Source organism: Anomaloglossus baeobatrachus, chromosome 4, assembly GCF_048569485.1.
Source record: "Anomaloglossus baeobatrachus isolate aAnoBae1 chromosome 4, aAnoBae1.hap1, whole genome shotgun sequence".
NCBI lineage: Eukaryota > Metazoa > Chordata > Amphibia > Anura > Aromobatidae > Anomaloglossus > Anomaloglossus baeobatrachus.
This window is the reverse complement of record NC_134356.1, coordinates 319,413,712-319,439,169: the sequence shown is the minus strand read 5'-3', so window position 1 is coordinate 319,439,169 and position 25,458 is coordinate 319,413,712. Positions and strand designations below refer to the sequence as shown.

Here is a 25,458-nt window from a genome sequence, read left to right as displayed (position 1 = left end):
TGGCACACGTGCGTGGGCACCTCTGTGCTTCCCCGTGCAACAGGTACACCGAGCCGTGAGATCCGTGCCATACAACCCTCACGGGTTAGGGCAGATCGGTGTACATAGATCGTCTGTGACATTCCAGACGATCGCTAGCAGCAACCCGCTCACTCTTCACCCACCATAGCGGCGGTCCCTTACACCGCACAGTGGACCTTGACCGGCGGAAGCTGTCCATTTCCCATCTTGGCACGCTTCCCCGGGTCCCCCTCGTAACAATAATCCCTCCCCCCTCTTTTTCAGCCCTCCGCTCGTAATACACTCCTGGGCATGTGCACAGGTTTTTGTTCCCACGCTTTTGAACTCCTTTCACCTCAGCTTACTTCACTCCTGCACTAGCTCCATATTCCTTATTGAGCATGCGCGTTGGTTTTTATTCCCACGCTCTTGACCTAATTTAACCTGAGTATGCCATCTCTTCGTTTAACGATCTATAGTTACGTTAATATTCACACCTTTATTTCACGTGTTTTCCCTTTTTAAACATTCACTTTTTTACTCCGAACACCTTTTACATGCCCGTGTATCTCGGGCAAGGTTGTCAGAGTTGGTAGCGCTATTTTAGATGCACGTAGAGATCAGTCTTTTACTCCACGGGGATGATGTTTCTGGTCTCTCGGACTTTTATATATTCTCACCCACCGCTTACGGTTCTTATCTTTCAATTTGCCATATACCTTTAATCCTCCTTCTCTACTTTAATCCTCCTTCCCTCCTTTTATGTTTACCTTCCTCCCCTCCTTTTTTTCCCTTGTATACTTACCTTTCACATATATATTTATATACATATATATTTTTTCACAACCTCAGTATTTTTTCACATATCCTCACAACAGATTCACAGTGGCACTACCTGTTACACGTCCAGTGGTAGATAGTACTCTGTCTCCTGGAATGTGTGACATCCGACTGCTTATAGGGTGTTCTGGGCAGTTCGGGGTATTTTTCACTGACATCCACACACCAACATAAGAAAAATGTTTTTGTTTCGAGACACAATAAGGATTGCCACACACATTTTTTTCATTTTTATTTTTATTCATTAGTTAATGGTTTTATACCTTTTTATTCCTTGGGACAGCTTCAAACGAATTTAAGAAATTTACTATGAAAATTGGTGAATGTAACATACCTCGCTACCTGTTTTTTATAAATATACAAGATTCCCGCCGATTTTTTTCAATAAGGGGTGGATCATGATGTCACTACTGTGTATATAAAGCTGTAAGGGTCCTCTCTTCAGTAGATTTGTTGTCCTTTGCCATTCTGTCCTGAGGAAGGAAGTTGTGTCTTCCGAAACGCGTTGACCTATGCCTAATTAAAGCAACATTAATCTCCTATTTCCATGATCGGCTAGTCATTGGCGTGGCTTGGATACCCGATTCTACTACTCTCTTTTATCTGCCAAACCCGGGGACCGCTGCCGTGACTGTGGAGTTACATACATGCGATTATTGGCGTTGTGACTGTCACAACCCCTATAGGTGAGTACCACCACCCCTCTTGATACCCCCCTCTTCTACCGGGGTAAGACCCTATTGCGCTTCTCTTTCCACAGTTTTTTTTCTATAGGAATAGTTGAAAAAAGAGATATATAGTTATGTGTTTTCAGCTAGCACCTGTTCACACCTGTTGGATGTGCAGAGCAGTCTTTTTGTATATTTATTCTGCCCACATGCAATCAACCATAGACAAAACACCACAGGGGGAGGGTGGTTAGCACACATAAAGTACCTGAACTCTGAACCCAAAATCTGTTGTTTTTTTATTAAAATAAATTCTGTGTTCAGCTCGAACACAGTACTTTGGATTTTCTAATCTTTAATTCAGAGGCTACCGCCATTGGGGAATGCCACTACCATGTTCAAGTGGTTTAGTTCAAGTTAATATGTGCAGGGATGTTAAAACTCATTGTCATCAGACCAGACCACCCTTTTCCATTGCTGCATGATCTACTTTTGATGCTTATGTGCCCTTTATTCACTCCTCAACATTGAAATGGGAGGACCAAGAAGTGGAATTATAAAAATAACAAGATCTAGTGACATGTTAATAATATGAAAATTATTGAAAAATGGATGTAAAACTTTCAAACCATCTCAATTTATTCAGTATCCTGTATGAGTACCAGACACAAAAATGCATGCAATTACACTCCTTGGCTGCTATCATTGAGATTATTAACCCCTTTAAAATGGAGATGCTATGTATGTCATCCACGATCTCCCTGCCTTTTATGCACTCGCTCGCCGAGCCCGCATCTTTCCCTGCACATTTCGGCTGATTTAAACAGTCAACATATGCCTGTAACAGATGCGGAGGGAGTGGCGCTCCACCAATGGCTGTTAACCTGTTAAATCCTGCTGCCAATCTCTGACAGTGGCATTTAACGCTCTCCGGTAGGGGGGGGGTCACTCTCTTCTGAGCCATCAGTGGCGTGCCCGCAACATGATTGGCAAACGTCGATGAGTTATCATGACTGCCAGGGGCCAGCTGATGACCCATGTGTCTGTTATCACAGTAAAGGGGGCTTTACACGCAACGACATTGCTAACGAGATATCGTTAGGGTCGCGAAATTCGTGACGCACATCCGGCCTCGTTAGCAACGTCGTTGCATGTGAAACGCTCGAATGACTGCTAACGATCAAAATTACTCACCATATCGTTGATCGTTGACATGTCGTTCTAATCTCAAATATCGTTGCTGTTGCAGGACGCAGGTTGTTTGTCGTTCCTGCGGCAGCACACAACGCTATGTGTGACACCGCAGTAACGAGGAACAACATCGTACCTGCGGCCGCCGGCAATGAGGAAGGAAGGAGGTGGGCGGGATGTTCCGGCCGCTCATCTCCGCCCCTCCGCTTCTATTGGGCGGCTGCTTAGTGACGCAGCTGTGATGCCGAACGAACCTCCCCCTTAGAAAGGAGGCGGTTCGTCGGCCACAGCGACGACGCTAGGCAGGTAAGTATGTGTGACGGGGACTAACGATGTTGTGCACCACGGGCAGCGATTTGCTCGTGACGCACAACCGACGGGGGCGGGTGCTTTCACCAGCGACATCGGCTGTGTGTAATGTGGCCTTAACTCCTGTGAGAACCAGCCTGTGGCCAGCATTCATAGGAGACTGTGATTTCCTCTACATACAGCAATGCTGTATATAAAGCAAGTGATCAAACTATTGCAGGCTCAAGTCTCCAAAAGGGACTATTTAATGCATTACATGGTAGGAAAAAAAATATAGAAAAGTTCAAATCAACCCCTTCTACCACATCCAAAATTAAGAAAATAAAAAATAAAACATATTTGGTAACTACATTTGTAAAATTCAGATCTTTCGAAATCTAAAATAAATTAATCCGATTTGTAAACAATATAATGGGCAAAAAATTAAAAATGCCAGAATTGCAGTTGTTCAGCTGCTGCAACAACAAAAAAAATGTAATAGTTGAGAATATCGTATTTTCACAAAAATATCAGTAAAAACATCTGCTATGTGGGCCAAAGTCAAGTCCTCATACAGCCCCGTATACCAAAAATTTAAAACGTTACGGCTCTCAGAAAGTTGTAACACAAGCAAGATTTTTTATTTCAAAATTCCAGAATTTTTTTACCTCTTAAATAAAATAAAAACTATACATGTTTGGTATGTTTGTAATTGTACTGACCTAGATAATCATACTACCAGGTCTGTTTTATGGTAAAATATGGCATGTAAATAATGCAATTGCTGACCATTGATGTCCCAGATGTGCTCGATAGGAGGCAGAATGTTTCTCAGACAACCATTAATAACCTCGTTGATAGCTTGCCAAGACGTGTAAGTGTGTGTATTTCTGCATGTAGTTCTTCTGAAAATTTGGTTTCTCTTTCCCATTATTTGCAGAACAACACAATTTATTGTATGTATTGTTTATGTCTATTGATCTTGTGATTTCCATAATTACACAACTTTTCCTTCTTGTTGCAAATTCAATGTTGTGGAGTGCAGTTTCTTTTGGTAGTGCACAGAGGTCAGCATAAACAATCTGACCTGTCCGCAGCTATGCAGTCACCAGATACAGTACATTGCAATGCAGTGTGTTTGCTATGTCATAGGCAGCACTAACTGTTTTAGCAATTTTTTGCTACACTTGTTCTGCACAATTGGACAAAGCGAGATAGCCATTGGTTGCCACATGCATGAATGAGCTTTGGTCACCCATTTATCTGTCCCTGGTTGTCCTTCCTTAAACCATTTTCTGTAATTAATAAAGATGAGCGGACCCGTGGAAGTTTGGCTCAGTTGGTATAGCCATTCTTTAGATAAGGTTCAATTTGGGACCCGGACATGATCTAAACCCCAATGGAAGTCACTAATTGGGTAGTTCAGGTCTCCGCTCACATGCAGACAGCCATAAGCAGATCACTTCCGGAGGATGGTGGGCAAGGTTATTCCATATTTTTTTATTTGTTTGATTCACATTTAATCCGATCATGCTGCTGTTACCCCCAGTTCAAGTTGTTCCAACACTGCAAGCAGCTTGCACTGGGCTGAGGACGGAGTATACCTGAACACAGTGATGCTCGTGTGAGTGACGTTCATATGTAAAGCACCGAACCCGAACTCTATTTTTTGGGAAAAGTCTGTGTTCAGTACAAACACTAAAAATTTCTAGTACCATATTTTTCGCATTAAAAGACACACTTTTCCTCCCAAAAATGTGGGAGGAAAATGAGGTGTGCGTCTTATAATGCGAATGTAGTTTACCGGGAGGTGAAAAATGGGTGCTGTGCTGGCTGTGGGACGCTGTGCTGTCTGGGGTGAGGGCCCAGTGGAGGAGGGCGGTGCTGCGGGTTTCAAAGAATGGCACCAGGAGTCAGCACATGCGCAGATGGAGTACTCGGCTGAAGATCTCATCTGCGCATATGCCACCTCTGGCCCATTGCTCTCCCAGCAGTGGACTTAAGGAAAATGGCGCCTAGAGGTGGCTCATTCATATTTGAGTTCTCTGCTTGTTATTGAGCCAAATTCTCAATCTGCGCACGCGCCGACTCAGGTCGTCATGTCTTTGAAGCCCACACTGCCGATAGAGCATCTGTGACACCCGCCGCACCGCCCTGCTCTACACAGCCATCACAGCCCCCACCGCACTGCCTACAGCATCGCCCTACTCCACCATCACCTCTGCCTTCTGTGACCCTGCTCCAGCACTGCTGCTGCCCCCAGCTGGTAAGACACCACCGGAGTATAAGACAGACACCCCCCTTTTTTTTTTTTTTTTTTTACCTTTTTTATCTCTAAATTTGGGGCGTGTCTTATGATTTGGTGCATCTTATATAATTAATAGCAACTTCATACTGAGTGCACCCACAATACATGGCGTTACGCAGATGCTCACACCAAATCAGCCAACCACCTCAATTTGGCTGCTGGCTTAGTCTCTCGGATTTACATTTGCCCATATTTCGTTCTTCTTACACATGAACTGTTTACTTCCTGGCATTTATATCTCACCCTCTGCCATGTGGCGTTATGACAAGATAATCCAGGTTATTTACTTCCCTTTTCAGTGGGTTTATTGCAGTGGCTAATCAATATACACAATGTAGCTTTTCACAAACGGTGTGTATTTTTTTTACTAATCATTAGCTCAGTGTATATTTGGGAATTACATAAGTATGCTAATGAGATCCACACATGTTCTTCTGATCATTTCTTAAGGTCCAGTCACACTAAGCAACTTACCAGCGATCCCAACAACGATAGGGATCGCTGGTAAGTTGCTAGGAGGTTGCTGGTGAGATGTCACACTAAGCGACGCTCCAGCGATCCCACCAGCAACCTGACCTGGCAGGGATCACTGGAGCGTCGCTACATGAGTTGCTGGTGAGCTCACCAGCAACCAGTGACCAGCCACATGTGCAGAGAGCAGGGAGCAGCGCACACTGAGCGCTGGCTCCTTGCTCTCCTAGTTACAGCACACATCGGGTTAATTACCCGATGTGTGCTGCAGCTACATGTGCACAGAGCAGGAGCCGGCACTGACAGTGAGAGCGGGGGAGGCTGGTAACAAAGGTAAATATCGGGTAACCAAGGACAGGGCTTCTTGGTTACCCGATGTTTACATTGGTTACCAGCCTCCGCAGAAGCCGGCTCCTGCTGCCTGCACATTTAGTTGTTGCTGTCTTGCTGTCACACACAGCGATGTGTGCTTCACAGCGGGACAGCAACAACTAAAAAATGGCCCAGGACATTCAGCAACAACCAACGACCTCACAGCAGGGGCCAGGTTGTTGCTGGATGTCACACACAGCAACATCGCTAGCAACGTCACAAAAGTTGTTCGTTAGCAGCGATGTTGCTAGCGATGTTGCTTAGTGTGACGGGGCCTTTAGGCAAGGCTTTACTTAGCCTTAGGCAATCTCTTATTTTCTACTTATACCTTTGTGTATATTGAGCATGTTGATATGTAATATAGTTAATGACCTTTAGTAGACCAGATGAGCGCCTGAAGAATTAACGAGACGAACCTCCTTGTATGTCTCCAGATTTCCATGCTTAGAAGATGCAACAGCTATCACAATAAGCCCCGTTTTAGATATTTTTTTCTTAGTGGAATGCATGAGAATGGCAGGGTCATTTGTTCAATGTGAAGGTCTTAGGAGATGCACAAGCTGAGTGGGTATAGTGCCTTTTATTTAGAAGTGGATGAAACATTATTTCAAATGCAATTTATTCTATACAACTGCTTTTTAGGAACAATTCTGCCAAGTGCGCCAAATATGTGACTTAGATTGGCAGTCGGTACACCTCACCAAGGCTTGAAGTGCAAAATGACTTCCAAGAGAGTATGAAGGTGTCCTGGTCCAATTAGGCTGGGTAACCTCCGAATCCCTTATGTAGCAATACACTTATTTTCTGAGTTCTAGCTAGAAAAAATATTTTCTTGTCAGTATGCCAAAATAACAAAAGGAAAACAAGTTTATAACCTGAAAAGTCTTAACTCCATAGATTTTAAGGATATCTTGTGCAAAATGAACAAGGAAATGCAGGGCTCTGTAAACAAATGGTTATGCTGGGAAAAAAATCAATAGTGCATGGACAGAAAATCATTAGGCGTCCTAATAAAGTTCATGATGAAACTTTATGCATGCCGCCGGAAAGGTCATGTGCCGACTGCTTTAGCTCTGATGACATATTTCTCAGCTGGGCTGCAAATACTCTGAATGAGAAGTAAGATGTAAAAATGTGGAAACGCACCACTTGCAAATAATGGTGTCTGTCATGGCAACTTCTCCACGGGCTATGCCTCGTAACAAGTCCTCTATTCTTCCTTTTGGAAGTTTGGTCTAAATTTCTGTGAACTGTTGTAGCATGAAAATGTTATACCTCTGCTCTAATTCTTAAAAGCTGGTTTAGACATTTCTGATTATCCACCTAATAAGTCACATTAAAATCTGTGCGTGGGTTATATGGAATCAGAAAATGTCTTGCTTCGATGGCTGGCAGCGTTTTTTCAGGTCTAAAGCAGAGGAAGACAAAGCATTTAATACATTTCCTATTGATCTAAAGATAGACAAGATTAGAGGTTATCTCTAATACCCTTGAACACCCTTTCCTGTCAGATTTTTGCATTGATAGCTAGCATTGTCTTCTCGTCAAAATACGGCTGTGATCCAAATTTTCTAGTTCAACATTAATTAAGCATTTTTAAAAAGTTTTGAAATGTGGTTTAGAAATTTAAGAAAATATAAGGCTTAAGAACTTGCTGATCTATGGACCGCAATCTATTTTAATGTAGTAAATTAATATTTTTTCATAGTTCAAAACCCCTTCAAGAATTGTACATGAAACGAAAACCATCATGTAATGTGATCTAAAAGGCAATGTTAATGCATAAACAAAGAAGAAAAAAGCTCTCTATACTCAATGTATGTCTGATTCCCATAATAGTGACAAAAAAAAGACAGTTGCACTCTGTAATAGTAATGCATGTAAACCATGAATGTAAGAATATAGACATGCATGAAGTCTAAGAAAAAATTAAGTACCCAGTATTATGTCATATGCCTTGACGTGGCTACTGGGCAGATATAAAAATGGCCATTTTTGTATGCAAAGTATCTAAATTTTTTCTTACATTTCCTTTAGCAGTAATGCATATCTATATTCTTACATTCATGATTTGCTTGCTTTAGCATTACAGAGTTCAATTTTTTTGCCATTTTATGTCATGTTCAGTTATGCACGTGTTCACACTACATGTTCCGTCAGTTTTTTTTTTGTGTAATTTCCATACTATTGACAGAAATTTTGTCTTCTTAAAGGGAATTTCAGCAGTTTCATGCTGAAAGCAGAATGAATCAGATAATGGCTCCAGCCGTGCTTGTCTTACTATGAAATTTATTTTGGATTGGCGGCCGAGAACCATACTACTAGAATGACTAGTCCACGAAGCAGGTCCCCGGAGGTACAACTCCGCTGCCCAAAACTAACAAGTCTCAGTCTCTCTGTTTCTTAATAGATAAACCTGTCAGTCATGGGAAGCAGGCTGGGGAGAAGCCTCTTTGACTAGTCATCCTATTTTTATGTTCCTTAGCCATCATTCAATAGTTTGTTTCCTCTGAAATGCTGTAGTGTTTCATAGTGGGACATTCGTGACTGCAATAACAGAACTGGTCTCTGATTCATTCTGCTTGTGATTCATGAATCAGATGACCCTTTTGTTTTAAATAATTTTAACATTTTAAATACTTTTAAATATTTCAGAAATTTGTATCTTCTGGGGTGGGAATCTTATAAATCAAATATTGTGCCCACTAATGAGCCTATCATCAGTGCATTAGTGCCTTCTGAGTCCTCTATCGCCTCTTCTATACTATTGAAAGTGTGCGCTTTGCCAAGGATAAACAGACCACTTTCTTCTCTGTGATCTCTTTTGGTGGCATTCCACCAGTTTACAAAATGATAAACAGTTGAATAAAGACAATCCTTTTATGGTGTTAGAATATCACTTTTAATTGTGGGATTTATAATAAGTGATATTTTTTCAATAATAAACATTTCATTAAGCACTTATCAGAAGATTACAATTATATAGACATTGAGCTGATAACCATACAATTTTGCACAGAGCATTTTTCACTGTGGTGATTGAACATAAAAAACCCTGTATGCCAGTAAAATCTTCATTTTTTCCCCATATTATAAAAATTAAAGGAGTTGTCCAGTATTCTGACAACCCCCTTTTCAATCCCTATTCCCCCTCTTCCCGTGAAATAATAGCAGCTATGCTCACCTCCAGTGCTGGCGCCATTCCATCGGTCTTGGTACCGGGTCTCCGGAGGGTTGCGTGACATAACAGTGGAATTGGCTTAACTCTCCACTCCTTTGGACAAATAAGACAATCAGAGAAAATGAGAGCTGTGGCTGCTCTCTTTTCTCCTGTATGTCAATTATATCCTTTGGAGTGAAGCCAGTGCTGATTGGCCGCAGTGATTGTGTGACATAAAACTGTCACACCAGCCACGGGAGAGCTAGTGCTGACACTGCTGGAATGGCACCGAAGGTGTGTTATTATTCTGGAAAGAAACATAGGTATTGAAAAGTGGTTGTCCAAGTAGTGGACAACCTCTTTAAATGGTAATATATATGAGGCCTAAAGAAAATATAACTTTGCCTGAGTAAAAAATGTAAAAAACTTAAGTTGGTCAATATATGGAAAGGCAAAGAAATCCACAAACCTCATTAATAGCGCCACTGTAAACTATGTTATAATAATGTACAGTATACCAACGTTCTAGACCAGCTCTGCCAGTTTTGCTGTGGTCGCTGTGCAGTGTGAGCGGGGGCATTGTCTTGCAGAAACAAGATTCCTTTTGAAAGGTTTACTCACCTTTTGGCCTTCAGAACTGCCTTCAATTGGTCCAAAAGTTCAATGTAATACCTTGCATTGATGGTGGAACCCTTTTGAAGGTAGTCCACTAGCAGCACACCCTCCTTATCCCAGAACACAGACACCATCACCTTAGTGTCTGATTTTTGCACCCTGAACTTCTTTGGATAAAGAGAACCACTGTGCCTCCACTCTTTTGACTGCTCCTTGTTTTCAAGGTCATAGAAATAAATCCAGGTCTCACCCATAGTGATTAGTCGATACAGGAAGTTTTTATCAGTCCGGAAACACTGACAAATGGACCGGGAAGTTTTCACTTTCATGCTTCTCTGATCTTTTGTCAAACATTTGGGGACCCACTTTGTAGATAGCTTCCGCATGTCCAAATGTTCATGGATAATGACACAAAGACGTTCACAGGATATCCCCATGATGTCTGCTGTTACTTTAGCTGAAATTTGTCGATTCTCCAGTATGAAGTTGTGCACAGCATCGACGATCTCTGGAACAACAACCGAGAGTGTTGAGAGTAGTCATCCAGGACGATACTCATCATTGGTGCTAAAGTGGCCCATTTTAAATTTGGCAACCCAGTTCTTAACTGTGGAATATGAAGGGCATTGATCCCCCAATGTCTGCGACATATTACCATGAATATCCTTCTCGGACTTTCCTTGCAGAAACAAGAATTTTATCACTTGTCTGCTCTCAGTTGCTGTGAATATCGCATTAGACGCCGCCATTTTGTTTTCCCGCGTGCGCAGAACACTGTTGCCATAAGCAACAAACACAAAATTTTGAAAACATATATAAGACACCTAAGGCATTCATCTGATAGACAACAATATCAGGTCCACAAAGCAGATGTGCGTATAATCATGCTCAATTTATTAAATATTACAAAAACATACATAAAAAAGTGTGACAATACATATTTTTAGATAGAGGCTACACAGATATGGAAATAGGGGAAAAGTCGCACTACTAAGGGTGACTATATGAGACCAGTGCAGTCCGCAACCACATATATAAAGGCTGATTTCCTGCGGGCTATGATTAACACTGAGAGTGCTGATGGTGTGAAGTTACTCACGGTGTATTAAAAATTACCAGCACTTGTACATCCATATACAGTAGGGATACACATCCACTCAGCAGTCTCTAAAGCAATCTTCTAATGTGCCCATATTATAATACAGAACTTTTCTGGTAAGTTACCTGCAGCCATGTGTCTAGCGGTAAGCACCTGCTCGTATAGCCACTCCCACCTCGACGCGCGTTTCACCGCTTCCGGTTTCGTCAGGAGGCATGTCAGGGATGTAGTGTGTGCCTTAGATATACTGCATGGAATTTCTCACAGCTGATGGTCAATTACCGGTATCTGGCGCTCCGAGCGTCATGATGAGCGTCCCATGGGTGAGTCGCACTGCGAGCACGTCATCAGTCCACGTGACCGCGTGTCACGCGGTACGCGTCCCTGTGACGTAGAGTGTCCATGGTGACCGGACCGAAGTCCCGCCCACATGTCACTCGCTCTAGTGGCGCGTCACTCATGGAGTCTGCGCAGCGCATGATCTCAGAGCGGCCCCCGGATAACTTGGTGAGTGGAGCCCTGGCCACACGGGTAATAGCTTACAGCATGGAAATGCATATTAGATCATGTTGAAACGTGATACATACATGCTGTAGTGGCGTACGTCATATACGAGCAAAAAAGATGCAAAAGTTGAACTAAACATTCGTACTTATTCATATGCATATAAAATGACAGATCTCAATCACATGCTCATGACAAACATATTGCGCCAACCTTATATAGAGCCATCAGCAAGTATAAACAGATATCAACAATTATATGTACACATACATCACGCGGTCTGCAACCCCGTGCGCACATGCTGTATAGTGTTAAATCTCCAAATTTCCACGTGTGAATGTGTCCAGTTGGGCAAATTGTATCCCACAAATCATTAGGTTTCTTTATATAGATGTCCTGTCATCTAGATGCCAATGTTTTGGACACATGCACACGCGGAATATCCACAGTATGGGAAGCAAGCAAGCCAGTGTCAAACAAGGCCTGTCAGGCATTCCCAAATCAACAACGCAAGATGCGCACAGCACGCTACAGACCCACGTGATTATGTCACCCAATTGTCGCCCTCACCATATGCTCAAACACAGAAAAAATCTTTTTTACTGCAGGAAGTCCCACATGGTACATAGTTTGTATTTATAAGCACATAATGAGGGCCACATGCCAACCAGAACTAGGCATATTACCAGACATCAGGACATGTCCAATTGCATGCCCCCACTGCTGTGTCCAATCTCATTGGCAACAGAGCATATCCGCCAAAAACCAGCCTAACATATAACTTAAATGCACATATAGAATATAGGATGTATTGATGTCGCCGATGTTCCTATCCGTCGTCATCTTGACTGTTGTCAATTAGGGATCAAGATATACTATCACTTATGCCCACTTCCGTGTTCATATTCAGTCCACGTGATGTCATGTTATGCTCCAAATCAAACGCTGCAATTCCATAAAAGGCACAAAGAGAGTGTAGGGGAGAGAAAAAAAGGAAGAAATAGAAGAAAAAATTAAAATACAGATACTATATGTACAACTTAAAATTCGCGCTACGTTAATAAGAAGGGTTTGAAACTCAAGGCCTCATTGAGACCAATGGGCATCACAGTGTCGAGGACCACCATCCATTTTGTCTCCTTTTTTAGGAGTTCCGTCCTATAGTCACCCCCTCTCGCACCTAAACTAACGTGGTCTATACCCTTGACTCTCAGGTCCTTGGGGTTACATTTGTGGTAATTGAAAAAATGACGTGGTATAGTCTTTAACTCGTTGATATCTTTACAACCTTGGGCATTTACAATGTCCCGAACATGTTCCAATGTTCTTACCCGTAGCTGTCTAGTGGTCATCCCTACATAGATTTTTTTGCAGGGGCAACTAGCATAGTAAATTACCATATCAGTTTTGCATGTTATATTGTGCGTGATGGAAAAACATTTAGACTCTGCACTATTCACAAATGTGGTACTCCTCTCTATGTACCTACATGCAGTACAATTACCACATTGAAAGCAACCCCACTTAGGTCCCTTCTGAGTAAACAGATTTTGAAGTAGCGGGACATAATGGCTACGGGTAAGCAGATCTTTTAGATTTCTCGATCTACGCCAAGTGATGGATGGGTGAACTGTAAGGTGTTTGGCCAGATCTTGGTCAGCCAACAGGATCCCCCAATGTTTTTGAAAAATATTTCTTATATCATGCCATTTGGTGTTGAAGTTTGAAATAAATCTGACCGGTTGTAAATCAATATTCTCCCTATGTGACATGAGCAGTGTCTCTCGTTTACTGTTCAGTGCTCTAATGTAACCCTGTTTGATGTTTTGAGGTTTATACCCTCTCTCTTTGAGACTGGTACTGAGTCGAGTGGCTTGGGCCTCAAAGTCCACCTCCCTTGAACAAATCCTGCGCATACGCAGGAATTGTCCTGTTGGTACTGCCTTAATTGTTTGTGGGTGGTGAGAGGAGGATGCGTGCAAAAGTGAGTTAGTTGCTGTGCTTTTACGAAAAACATCTGTCACTAAGCCGCCATCCTCACCTCTAGTTATTGAGATGTCCAAGAATTCCGCTTTATCATAATCATATTTAGAGGTAAGTTTAATATTCAACTGATTGTCATTGAGTTGATGTAAAAACACTACCAGGGATGCCTCAGAGCCCTGCCACACAAATAGAATGTCATCTATGTACCTGTACCATGACACCACTGCATCGAAGCCCTCTATGGATTGCACAACCTCCCGCTCCCACAGCCCCAGGAAAAGATTTGCATATGAGGGCGCACAAGTCGCCCCCATTGCCACTCCCTGGAGCTGTAGGTAATAGCGATCTTTGAATAAGAAGTAATTATGTTTCAATATGAAGTCTAACAGTTCCATTACAAAATTAATCAGGTCATCATCCATATTGGTCATTTGTAGATAGGTTCTCGATGCAGTGGTGCCATGGCTATGTGCAATAGATGTGTACAGCGACTCTACGTCACATGTGACCAGCATCATGTCCGGTTCTAATTGGACATTGTATAGCCGCTTGAGTATATCAGTATGAATAAGTACGAATGTTTAGTTCAACTTTTGCATCTTTTTTGCTCGTATATGACGTACGCCACTACAGCATGTATGTATCACGTTTCAACATGATCTAATATGCATTTCCATGCTGTAAGCTATTACCCGTGTGGCCAGGGCTCCACTCACCAAGTTATCCGGGGGCCGCTCTGAGATCATGCGCTGCGCAGACTCCATGAGTGACGCGCCACTAGAGCGAGTGACATGTGGGCGGGACTTCGGTCCGGTCACCATGGACACTCTACGTCACAGGGACGCGTACCGCGTGACACGCGGTCACGTGGACTGATGACGTGCTCGCAGTGCGACTCACCCATGGGACGCTCATCATGACGCTCGGAGCGCCCGATACCGGTAATTGACCATCAGCTGTGAGAAATTCCATGCAGTATATCTAAGGCACACACTACATCCCTGACATGCCTCCTGACGAAACCGGAAGCGGTGAAACGCGCGTCGAGGTGGGAGTGGCTATACGAGCAGGTGCTTACCGCTAGACACATGGCTGCAGGTAACTTACCAGAAAAGTTCTGTATTATAATATGGGCACATTAGAAGATTGCTTTAGAGACTGCTGAGTGGATGTGTATCCCTACTGTATATGGATGTACAAGTGCTGGTAATTTTTAATACACCGTGAGTAACTTGACACCATCAGCACTCTCAGTGTTAATCATAGCCCGCAGGAAATCAGCCTTTATATATGTGGTTGCGGACTGCACTGGTCTCATATAGTCACCCTTAGTAGTGCGACTTTTCCCCTATTTCCATATCTGTGTAGCCTCTATCTAAAAATATGTATTGTCACACTTTTTTATGTATGTTTTTGTAATATTTAATAAATTGAGCATGATTATACGCACATCTGCTTTGTGGACCTGATATTGTTGTCTATAGGATCTTTCATTCCCAGGGACACGCTGTATTTAATATTTGAGGCTAACTATAGGTTGCAGGCATTCATCTGATGTAACATTCATTACCATAGAAACAAAAAAAGATCACAAAGCCAAAGGCTTATCAGCAGCCCCTCGTAGTCCTAGAGTGGTTTCATCACTACAATAATATTTCCCTGGTTTGTGATTTGTGGAGGAACAGTATGTTGTCCTTACAGGAACACACATATGTCTATTTACAGAGTGATCTGTTGTGTAACTATTTGTGCTATTGTGTTCTCTTTTTTGTTAATAAACTTATTACATTTATAGTTCTTGATCCCAATTGTCTCGCACGCTACTTTTTCCTGTTTCTCTCTAACCTCTCTTAGAGAGGGTTCGGCCCCAGATTTCTTGACAGGAGGAAGGAAAGGATGAACACCATGATACCCTTGGGTCCGCCCTGAAGATAATCTTTGCGCATAAGAGCCATTCTTATATGTCTGTCCTCCAGGGGACAGGGAAAAATCCCTGATTGGTGGGTGTGGGAGATGCCTTTAAACCTCTTGTGTGTTTTTCCTGTCCCTATAGAGGTTAAGAAGGAGGACCTCCTGATGTGCTGTTAGGAGGGACGTCCTAGAAAAAAGTTTCTCCGCCTTCTCCTTTCTGATAGTCTGTGAAATTTGGACAGCACTCAGATGTCAAAGGCGGTCTAATTTTTTTTCTCAGACCATTAGACTAGCATTGCCGATTTTGATCATTGTTTGGCTTTAATACATTTTGTAAACTGTAATTTTTTAGATTGTCCACCTCTCACCTGCTGCATGTGCACAGGACCAAATAGCACATTGAACCGAATTTATTTTGTGCACATTTTCTAAAGAATGGACTCACCTAGTATTTACACTTTTCTAAAAGTAATGTGTTATTTTTACAAGTAAAAAAAAAAAGTTACTATTTTGTTTTTGTAAAAGAATGGTTAGCTGGGTAGTTTGTATACTGGTATTTTGTTATCAATACCGAGAATAGATTCCTTGTAGACAATAGTGCTACGTTTCCCTTTTGTAATTATATTAACTTCAATTGTATTAGATTACTGAGTAATTGGAAGAAGCACTGTGTCTTGTCGTAAAGCCTAATTTGGAACATACATCAAAAGTAAAATAAAATTGGATTAACTAGTTTGAAAGGTTTTGCACATATTTAGTTTGATGAAAAGTACTTGCTTTAAGGCTTGACCAAAAAAGGATTTTAGAAAAAGCCAGGCTTTTCAACATTAACAGAGTACAGATTAACCCTTTCCTTCACATTGACTTAATAGTACATCAACATCCTAAGGTTGTTTGGGCACCTTGATGCATTTCAAGACATTATTCAAATAGCTGTATTATGTTTTGCAGTTGCTGGAGACAGAAAACTCTGCCATGATGAAACCGAATCACAGCCCTACTCAACTTTAGAGAATGGTGTCACTGTAGAGATTCTACATGACTAAACATGGGCCACCAGGGCAAGTTCTTGGGTAAAATAAAAAAATTACATCATCAATGGCCTTAGTGATTTTGTTTGTCTTAAAGGTACTCTTTTAGCACAAAATGACTGTTCAAACCAAGTACAGCATGGCATGGCCAAACTTTTAAATGCATTTTCCACCTGCTGGTTTTCCCTCTATCTCTATCTTTTTCTCTTCTTTGATTGACAGCTCTGGCTTTATAGCACAGGGAAGGGTGGACACTGAGTACCTGTACTAAAGGTTCAGTCACACTAAACAACTTACCAGCGATCCCAACAACGATAGGGATCGCTGGTAAGTTGCTAGGAGGTTGCTGGTGAGATGTCACACTTCGACGCTCCAGCGATCCCACCAGCAACCTGACCTGGCAGGGATCGCTGGAGCGTCGCTACACGAGTTGCTGGTGAGCTCACCAGCAACCAGTGTCCCAGCCCCCAGCGCCGCGTGGAAGATGCTGCGCTTGGTAACTAAGGTAAATATCGGGTAACCAACCCGATATTTACCTTGGTTACCAGCGCACGCAGCTACACGTGCAGAGAGCAGGAAGCAGTGTTGGGAGCATATGTTGGTATTCATTATTCCCGCAATGAATTGTAGGTCCCCACAGCTGACAGGACTTATCCAGCTCCAAACCATGACAATCCCACCACCATGCTTGACTGAAGGCAAGACATACTTGTATTTGTACTCCTTACCTGGTTGCCGCCACACACACTTGACACCATCTGAACCAAATAAGTTTACTTTGGTCTCATCAAACCACAGACCTTGGTTCTAGTAATCCATGTCCTCAGTCTCCTTGACTTCATCGGAATGTTTGCATGCTTTCTTGTTCATCATCTTTAGAAGAGGCTTCCTTCTGGGACTACAGCATGCAGACCAATTTGATGCAGTGTGCGGCGTATGGTCTGAGCACTGACAGACTGACCCGGGGGCAGCAATGCTGGCAGCACTCCTATGTCCATTTTGAAATGACAACCTCTAAATATGACGTGGGCCACGAGCGCTCAATTTCTTTGGTCAACCATGGCAAAGCCTGTTTTGAGTTGAATCTGTCTTGTTAAACCGCTATATTGTCTTGGCCACCGTGCTGCACTTCAGTTTAATGGTGTTGGCAATCTTCTTATAACCTAGGCTATATTGATGTACAGCATCAATTCTTTTTTTCAGATCCCCAGAGTATGGAAAAAAAATTACAATAAAAATGCTGTTTTATTTATAAACGAAAGTAAAATAAGTACTCATATTGGTATAGTTTCACCCGGAACTATTTATGCTATAAATCTATGCCATGAACACTGAAAAAATGCTAAAAATATAGCTGTTTTGGTCACTTGTTTGGTAAATGTGATCACAAAAGATGATTTTTGCCATGATGAAGTTGTCATGTAGTTTTTATGCATGTATGTACTTTTTGTAAATGCAGTTGAAGTCGCTAAACCTAAACTCATTTTTTTTTCTCCCTAGGATCTGATTGCACATAAAATATATTATTGTAATTACTAGTTCATTATGATTAAAATATGCTTTGTTTCTATCATAAGTGATTTACTAGAGGATAAACTGAAACTGCAAGTGAAAATATCTCTTTCCAGCAAAGAATACCTCTTCATTATAACTCTAGTTAGTGGTAGTCAGTGGTAGAAAGTCGATGGTAGAAATGGATGTGAAGGGCTGTTGGTGGGTGTTCGCCACATGCCCTCCAGCACCTTTGAAGTTTTTGGAATAATGACGTATAGGTCACATTGAAGGTACGATGCTGCATCTGTTGCCAAGTAACAACCCAAAATAATCAATGCTGCCTAGGAAGGAAGATAATAATAAAAAACACCAATTTTTTCCTTATACACTCTATGTTGAGTTTGCAAGCGTATTCATTATTGTTTACTCTATAGATTAATAGGAAACATCATTTTATAGTCAGATTTTTTTTATACACATATAGTGAGGAAAATGAGTATTTGATACACTCCTAATTTTACAAGATTTCACATCTACAAATTATTGAGAGATCTGTAATTTTTATCGTAGTGCGCCTATCTTAGCTGTGTATCAAAATAAGAAGAACTGTATGTGGCTCTTTTTTTTTTTTTTTAGAATTGTTTAAATGAATAAATAAAAAAAATTAAAAAAAAGACATGCGGGCCCCCCAATTTTGATATTTAGTTAACACCTACATCTACTGGATGCAGCAATTCCATTTTTAGGCATGGGGGCTCCTAATAAACATGGGTCTCCCAGCCTGAGAATACCAGCCCCAGCTGTTGAGCTTTATGTTGACTGGGTAATAAAATTGTGGGGAACTGCACGCTGTTTTTAAAAATTATTTCTTTAATAAAAAAAAAAGCCGTATGGGGTGCCTCTTATTTTGATACACAGCCACGATAAACATACTTCGGGGGGCTGCAACCTGTAGCAGCATCTTTATGTTTGCTGGTATCAATACAGGGAGGACCCAACGCCAATTGTTTTATTTATCACCATTATAGGTGTGATACGTGTGTGATTCCAACCAATCACAGCCCCTGTCTCAGAGGGTGGGGGCGTGGTCCAATGGTAGACACCGGTGGGAAGGGAAAGTAGTGACTATGCATTAGTGGTAATTGTCGGACCCGGAAGTATAATGTCTGCCCTTGACCACAGACTCAGGATGACTGTCTCGGACAGACTAGGGCTAGCCACCAAGTTGGCAGGATCTCAAGAACCCTGAAACCCTCTAACCCCTGTACAGGGATTTGGAATTACACAAGGTCCAGTAGATCGCTGCCTATGGAAGGCTGCAATGCAGAAAAAAGTGGTCGTCAGGCAGGGTCCAACCAGGAGGCACTAAAAGGGACAAAATTGGCAGGCAGCAGCGTAGTCAGGAAATCAGTTAGAGGTCAAAACAGGGATCAATAGACAGAACAGAACAGGAACCACACACTAGCAGGAATACAAAACTATCTCTGGCAGTGACCAGCAGACAAGAGGGGGAATAAGAAGGGTGTGGTGTCTTCCCATTGGCTGTAGCTGAATGGTGGTAACTTCAGCTAGAAGACACACACCACCTACAGTCAGTCAGTGGTTCTGCAAGTTCCAGGGAATCCCAGTTTAGTGGAATGGCGGATCCTGTGCCCACCAGAGCCACTGGCACCAACTCCTCTCCTATCACCAGAACAATCCATGGCGGGAATACGCCGGCACCTGATGACCGAAGTAGAAGTAATAGGAGGGGACTCAGTTGAGGACATGACAGGAAGCAGCGCTTCAACCACGGTGAAACTCTGTAAGTATGTACTACTTTAACCTTTTTTATTTACTTCCTTTTACAATCCCCCTATGCCATTTTACAACACATCACTTTTGCCGCCCATTGAATTTAATTGGTTCAGCTAGGATCGATGATCGTATCGGCTAGGATCATTGATCCTATCATGATCCCAGGCGGGATGGGCGATCCTTAACTGATCCGATCATTGGCAGGATCGTTCATCTTTTACTCATTACCTGTATTAATTGCATCTGTTTAAATCTATTACCTGTATAAAAGTCACCTCTCCACACAATCAATCACTCTCCAATTTTTCCACCATGGCCAAGACTAAAGAGCTGTTTAAGGATGCCAGGGACAAATTAGTAGACCTGCAGAAATTAGGATGGGCTACAGGACAATAGCTAAGCAGTTTGGTGAGAAGGCAACAACTGTTGGAGCAAATATTAGAAAATAGAAGAAAGAAAAGATGACTGTCGATTTTATTCGGTTTGGGGCTCCATGCAAGATCTCGCCTCATTGGGTAAGGATAATTCTGAGAAAGGTCAGAAATCAGCCCTGAACTACACAGGAGGACCTAGTCAACGACTTGAAGAGAGCTAGGACCATTGTCTCAAAGATTACACTAAGGGTACCTTCACACTTAGCGATGCAGCAGCTATCCGACCAGCGATCTGACCTGGTCAGGATCGCTGCTGCATCGCTACATGGTCGCTGGTGAGCTGTCAAACAGGCAGATCTCACCAGCGACCAGTGAACAGCCCCCAGCCAGCAGCGACGTGCAAGCGACGCTGCGCTTGCACGGAGCCGCCGTCTGGAAGCTGCGGAGACTGGTAACTAAGGTAAACATCGGGTATGGTTACCCGATGTTTACATTAGTTACCAGCGCACACCGCTTAGCTTGTGTGAGCAGGGAGCCGCGCACACTGAGCGCTGGCTCCTTGCTCTCCTAGCTACAGTACACATCGGGTTAATTAACCCGATGTGTAATGCAGCTACATGTGCAGAGAGCAGGGAGCCGCGCACACTGCTTAGCGCTGGCTCCTTGCTCTCCTAGCTGCTGTACACAACGGGTTAATTAACCCGATGTGTACAGCAGCTACATGTGCAGAGAGCCGGAGCCGGCAGCACAGGCAGCGTGAGAGCTGCAGAGGCTGGTAACTAAGGTAAATATCGGGTAACCACCTTGGTTACCCGATGTTTATCTTGGTTACAAGCTTACCTCAGCTGTCAGACGCCAGCTCCTGCTCCCTGCTCGCTTCATTTGTCGCTCTCTCGCTGTCACACACAGCGATCTGTGTGTCACAGCGGGAGAGCGCCTTTGAAGAAAACGAACCAGGGCTGTGTGTAACGAGCAGCGATCTCGCAGCAGGGGCCAGATCGCTGCTCATTGTCACACACAGCGAGATCGCTAATGAGGTCACTGCTGCGTCACAAAAAGCGTGACTCAGCAGCGATCTCGGCAGTGAGCTCGCTGTGTGTGAAGCACCCCTTAGTAACACACTAAGCCATCATGGATTAAAATCTTACAGGGCACGCAAAGTCCCCCTGCTCATGCCAGCACATGTGAAGGGAACAAACTAAATGTTGTCCAATGAGCGCCCCAAAACCTGAAAGATGTGGAAAAGATCTGTATGGAGGAGAGGGCCAAAATCCCTGCTGCAATGTGTACAAACCTGGTCAAAAACTACAGGAAATGTCTGACCTCAAGAGTTTCTCTACCAAATATTAAGTTCTGTTCTTCTATTGTATCAAATACTTATTTCATGCAATAAAATGTAAATTACTTATTTAAAAATCATAGAATGTGATGTTCTGGATTTTTTGGGGGATTCTGACTGTAAGGGCGGCGTCACACGGGACGATATATCGGGTGATCTCATGAGCGACGTGACACGCCCAGATTGTATTTACGATTTTCCGAGATCGCACATAGGTCGTTTATTTGCTGTCACACGTAACGATCTCAAAAATGATGCATCAGCGATCAATGATATATTGTTGGACCCAGGCGGTCGTTTGAATGTTGTTCATCGTTAGCAGGGTGTCAAACTGAGCAATATGTCGACTGCGTCCCCAAAAGCAAACATTTTTTTAAAAATGAACGACGTATCAAAGATCCACGATTTTCATCCTATTTGCGATCATTCAGAGTCACTCGTTGGTGTCACACACAACGACGTCGTGAACAATGCCGGTTGTGCGTCACGGAATCCGTGATCCCGAAGACAGATCGCACAATATATCGTAGCGTGTGACGCTGCCCTAACAGTTGAAGTGTATCTGCGATAAATATTACAGACCTCTCAATAATTTCTAGGAGGGAAAACTTGCAAAATCAGCAGTGTATCAAATACTTAGTTTCCCCACTGTAGGTCTGCTGCAGCAGTTCTAGATTTATTTTTCAACAAGGTACCGTATGTTTGTTAAATGGTAGTTTCATCCCTAATTTAATTTTTATTCTACTGGATTGTATCGACAAATCGGATTATTTGCTTTATAAAGCGGGGCTCTGTATCAGTTTATGAAGAGTGTCAAAATCTAATGCATGAATGTTGCAGTTCTAGGGATGGAAACATTCTGCTGTAGCACAGATTGTTTTTGTGGAAAAGAAATATACATGGCATTTAAATAAAATATAAAATCAATGTGCCGTCAGTGCATATTGATGTTTTATTATCCAATATGTTTGTGATGTGCTGTGAATTACTTCTAATGTTTGTTGACCAGAAATTAGATAATTTTTCTGTTTTATTCTATAAACCAGAATACATTAAAGTTGATTTGATGTTGGCTAAAAACAGCCAGCCTACAGGCCCTGTCACACACAGAGATAAATCTTTGGCAGATCTGTGGTTGCAGTGAAATTGTGGACAATCAGTGCCAGGTTTGTGGCTGTGTACAAATGGAACAATATGTCCATGATTTCACTGCAACCACAGATCTGCCAACGATTTATCTCCGTGTGTGACGGGGCCTTAAGAGCTCATGCACACGTCCGTGCGAATCGGTTCGATCCCAGACTGCAATGCTCATACTGGCTGTCAGTCTCCCGACCCGAGTGTGACAGTCTCATAGAAATAGATAAAGCTGTCACGTTCAGGTCAGGAGTGCCGCAGCCAGTCCACTTGGCTCGGACATCTGAATGAGGCCTAAGGATAAGATATATATTACAGATAAGCAAATCAAGTCAACACAAATTTAATTTGTCAAATTTTTTAGAAATTTGCTGCTTTTCACATGTTTGAACATTTGTGATCTCTCCCCATTCTCGACTGTTGACTCTCTACTCTCACTATAATAGTCTACTCCATAGTCATACTTGGGTTTCTTCCTACAGTCTAAAGACCTACTCATAAGTAAATTAGATTGTTAGCCCCAATGGAGACAGTGATAATGATGTCTGTAAAGCGCTGTGGAATGTGATGGTGCTACATAAGCAAAGTATAATAAGGCCCTGTCGCACACTGCGTTTTTACCCGCGTTTTTGCTGCGTTTGTGCTGCAGAAATGTTTTGAGAAAATGGTTGTAACCTTTCTGCAAACATTCCCCAGCAAAACCTATGGAAAAAAAATTAGCTGTGCACACACTGCGTTTTTTTCTCAAGAAAATTCTTCATGCAGAATTACTTGAGAAAAATAATGTGCATGTCACTTCTTTTCTGCAGGTACCTGTGTTTTTTGCCATAGATAATGGTAAAATAACGCAGGGACCAACCTACAGAGAAAACTGACCAAACATGCGTGAAAACGCGTCAAAAATGCATAAAAAATGCATGCTAATCTTTCACTCAAGAAATTTCTTGAGAAAATCCTTTTTATAGTGTACACAGGGCCTAATAGTCTGTGGGATTGCTTTGCCTACAGACCATGGCCCGTCTCTTTTCTCTACAACAGCTTGCCCTTTAATTCACAACCTTGTGCCTCTCACTATTGCTTTATCAGACACAGAGAAAAGAGTGGAGGAAGCAGAGAGCACATGCTGTGTCAGAGTTGCAATAACTAGATCTATGTTAGAATCAACAGATTAGCCTACTGTAAATAGGAGTTGGACATGCTCTACAGCAGTACAATTGTAGGAATGCGTTAAGACTATTATAAAAAGTCGCATTCAGTATTAAAAAAAAGAATAAAAAAAAACATTTTTTTTCTTTTCCTGCTGAATTAAAGCTGTTATTTTATGTGTTTTTTTGTGTTTGTTTTTTTTAGAAGCTTAAATTATACATGTTAGAAGATTTGGGACTTGTTTAAATTGTTCACTGTGTTAAATAATGTTGTTCACTGCTTCCACCAACCTATTGTTAATGTTCACCACCAAGGATCAGATTCATATCAAGTGAGAGGAAACGTGTGAAAAATCCTTTGTTTGCGCTTACAAAGCCAAAATACTCTTGATGGATTCTGAACTTCCCCTTGTTACCTGCCAACAAATACTGTGCATAAGAAGCTCATATCATTGTAGGTCACTGAATTCATTTTTAAAATGCCAATTGACATTATTTCTCTGGGGAGTTGTAGATTACAGCCTAGCCCACTCCAAATGTGGAAATTCATTGCTGTAGAAAAAAAAAAATCTCATTTGTATTACAGAGAGGGTCTGACATGAATTGGGGTTTGCCGTTTACAGCATTTAAATCCTGCTAAATGGTAATAGACGACGGAACTGATTTCAGCATTCCTGACTGCTTGCTGTAAAGAAAGCAATTGAGGATTCCTTGCTTTGTTCTGACACAACTGTTCCTGATTATTGGCTATTCATCTGTTTTGCATAAATGAAGCTGAAGTTGAAGTCCTGGTAATTATCACTGCAGTTTATTTCTCTATGATCCAAGACACTGTGACGGGATCAATGTGGTTATTCAATCTTGAAAATATACTGATAGTGTTCATTATACAATTTTTTTTTTCTTTTCACATTCTCTATAAATTACTAGTAAAAAAATAAATAAATAGAAACCTGGAAGATTATGTTTTTTATAAAACTATTTTGTATACAGTATTTTTAATTTGATAAGATGCACCAGATTATAAGACGCACACCAAATTTAGAGATAAAAAGGGTAAAAAAAAATGGGTGGACTCCAGTGGTGTCTTACTGGAGTGGGGGTAGCAGTGGTGGTGGAGCAGGGTCACAGAAGGCAGGGGCGGTGCTAGAGCAGGGTGATGCTGCAGTGGGGGCTGTGCTAGCAGCGGCGGAGGCTGTGCTGGCTGTGTGGAGCAGGGAGGTATGGCGGGTGTCCCAGATGCTCTGTCGGTGGTGGAGGTTTCAAAGAAATGGGGCCTGGAGTCCGCGTGTGCGTAGATTGAGCTCTCGGCTTAATGACAAGCCGAGATCTCATCTGCGCAGGCTCTACTTCTGGGTGCCATTTTCCTTAATTCCACTGCTGGGAGATCAATGGGCTGGAGGCAGCGCATGCGTATATGAGATCTTGAGTCGAGAGCTCCATCTGCGTGCGCGCCGACTCCAGTGCCATTACTTGAAGCCCGCATCGCCGATAGAGCATCTGGGACACCCACTGCATTGACCTGCTCCACAGCAGTCCACACAATCCCCATCGCAGCCAGCACAATCCCCACCGAAGCCAGCACAATCCCCACCACAGCCAGCACAAACCCCACCGCAGCCAGCACAATCCCCACCGCAGCCAGCACAATCCCCACCGCAGCCAGCACAGCCCCCACCACAGCCAGCACAGCACCCATTCTCCACCTCCCGGTCAGCTACATTCGGA

At 42.5% G+C, this 25,458-nt stretch overlaps 1 protein-coding gene across 6 annotated transcripts in view; it reads left to right on the top strand.

The window, feature by feature from the left end:
* IMMP2L (inner mitochondrial membrane peptidase subunit 2) overlaps window positions 1-25,458 on the top strand; it is a 1,735,376-nt gene that overhangs the window by 77,828 nt on the left and 1,632,090 nt on the right. Inside the window, exon 4 of one of the 6 annotated variants that reach the window (XM_075342500.1) lies at window positions 16,365-16,504. The exons of the other annotated variants lie outside the window; for them this stretch is intronic. Coding sequence (XP_075198615.1) covers window positions 16,365-16,392 — 28 coding nt within the window. The 3' untranslated portion in view covers window positions 16,393-16,504. Of the gene's footprint in view, window positions 1-16,364; window positions 16,505-25,458 lie in introns of those variants that run through there. 6 annotated transcript variants of the gene reach the window in all.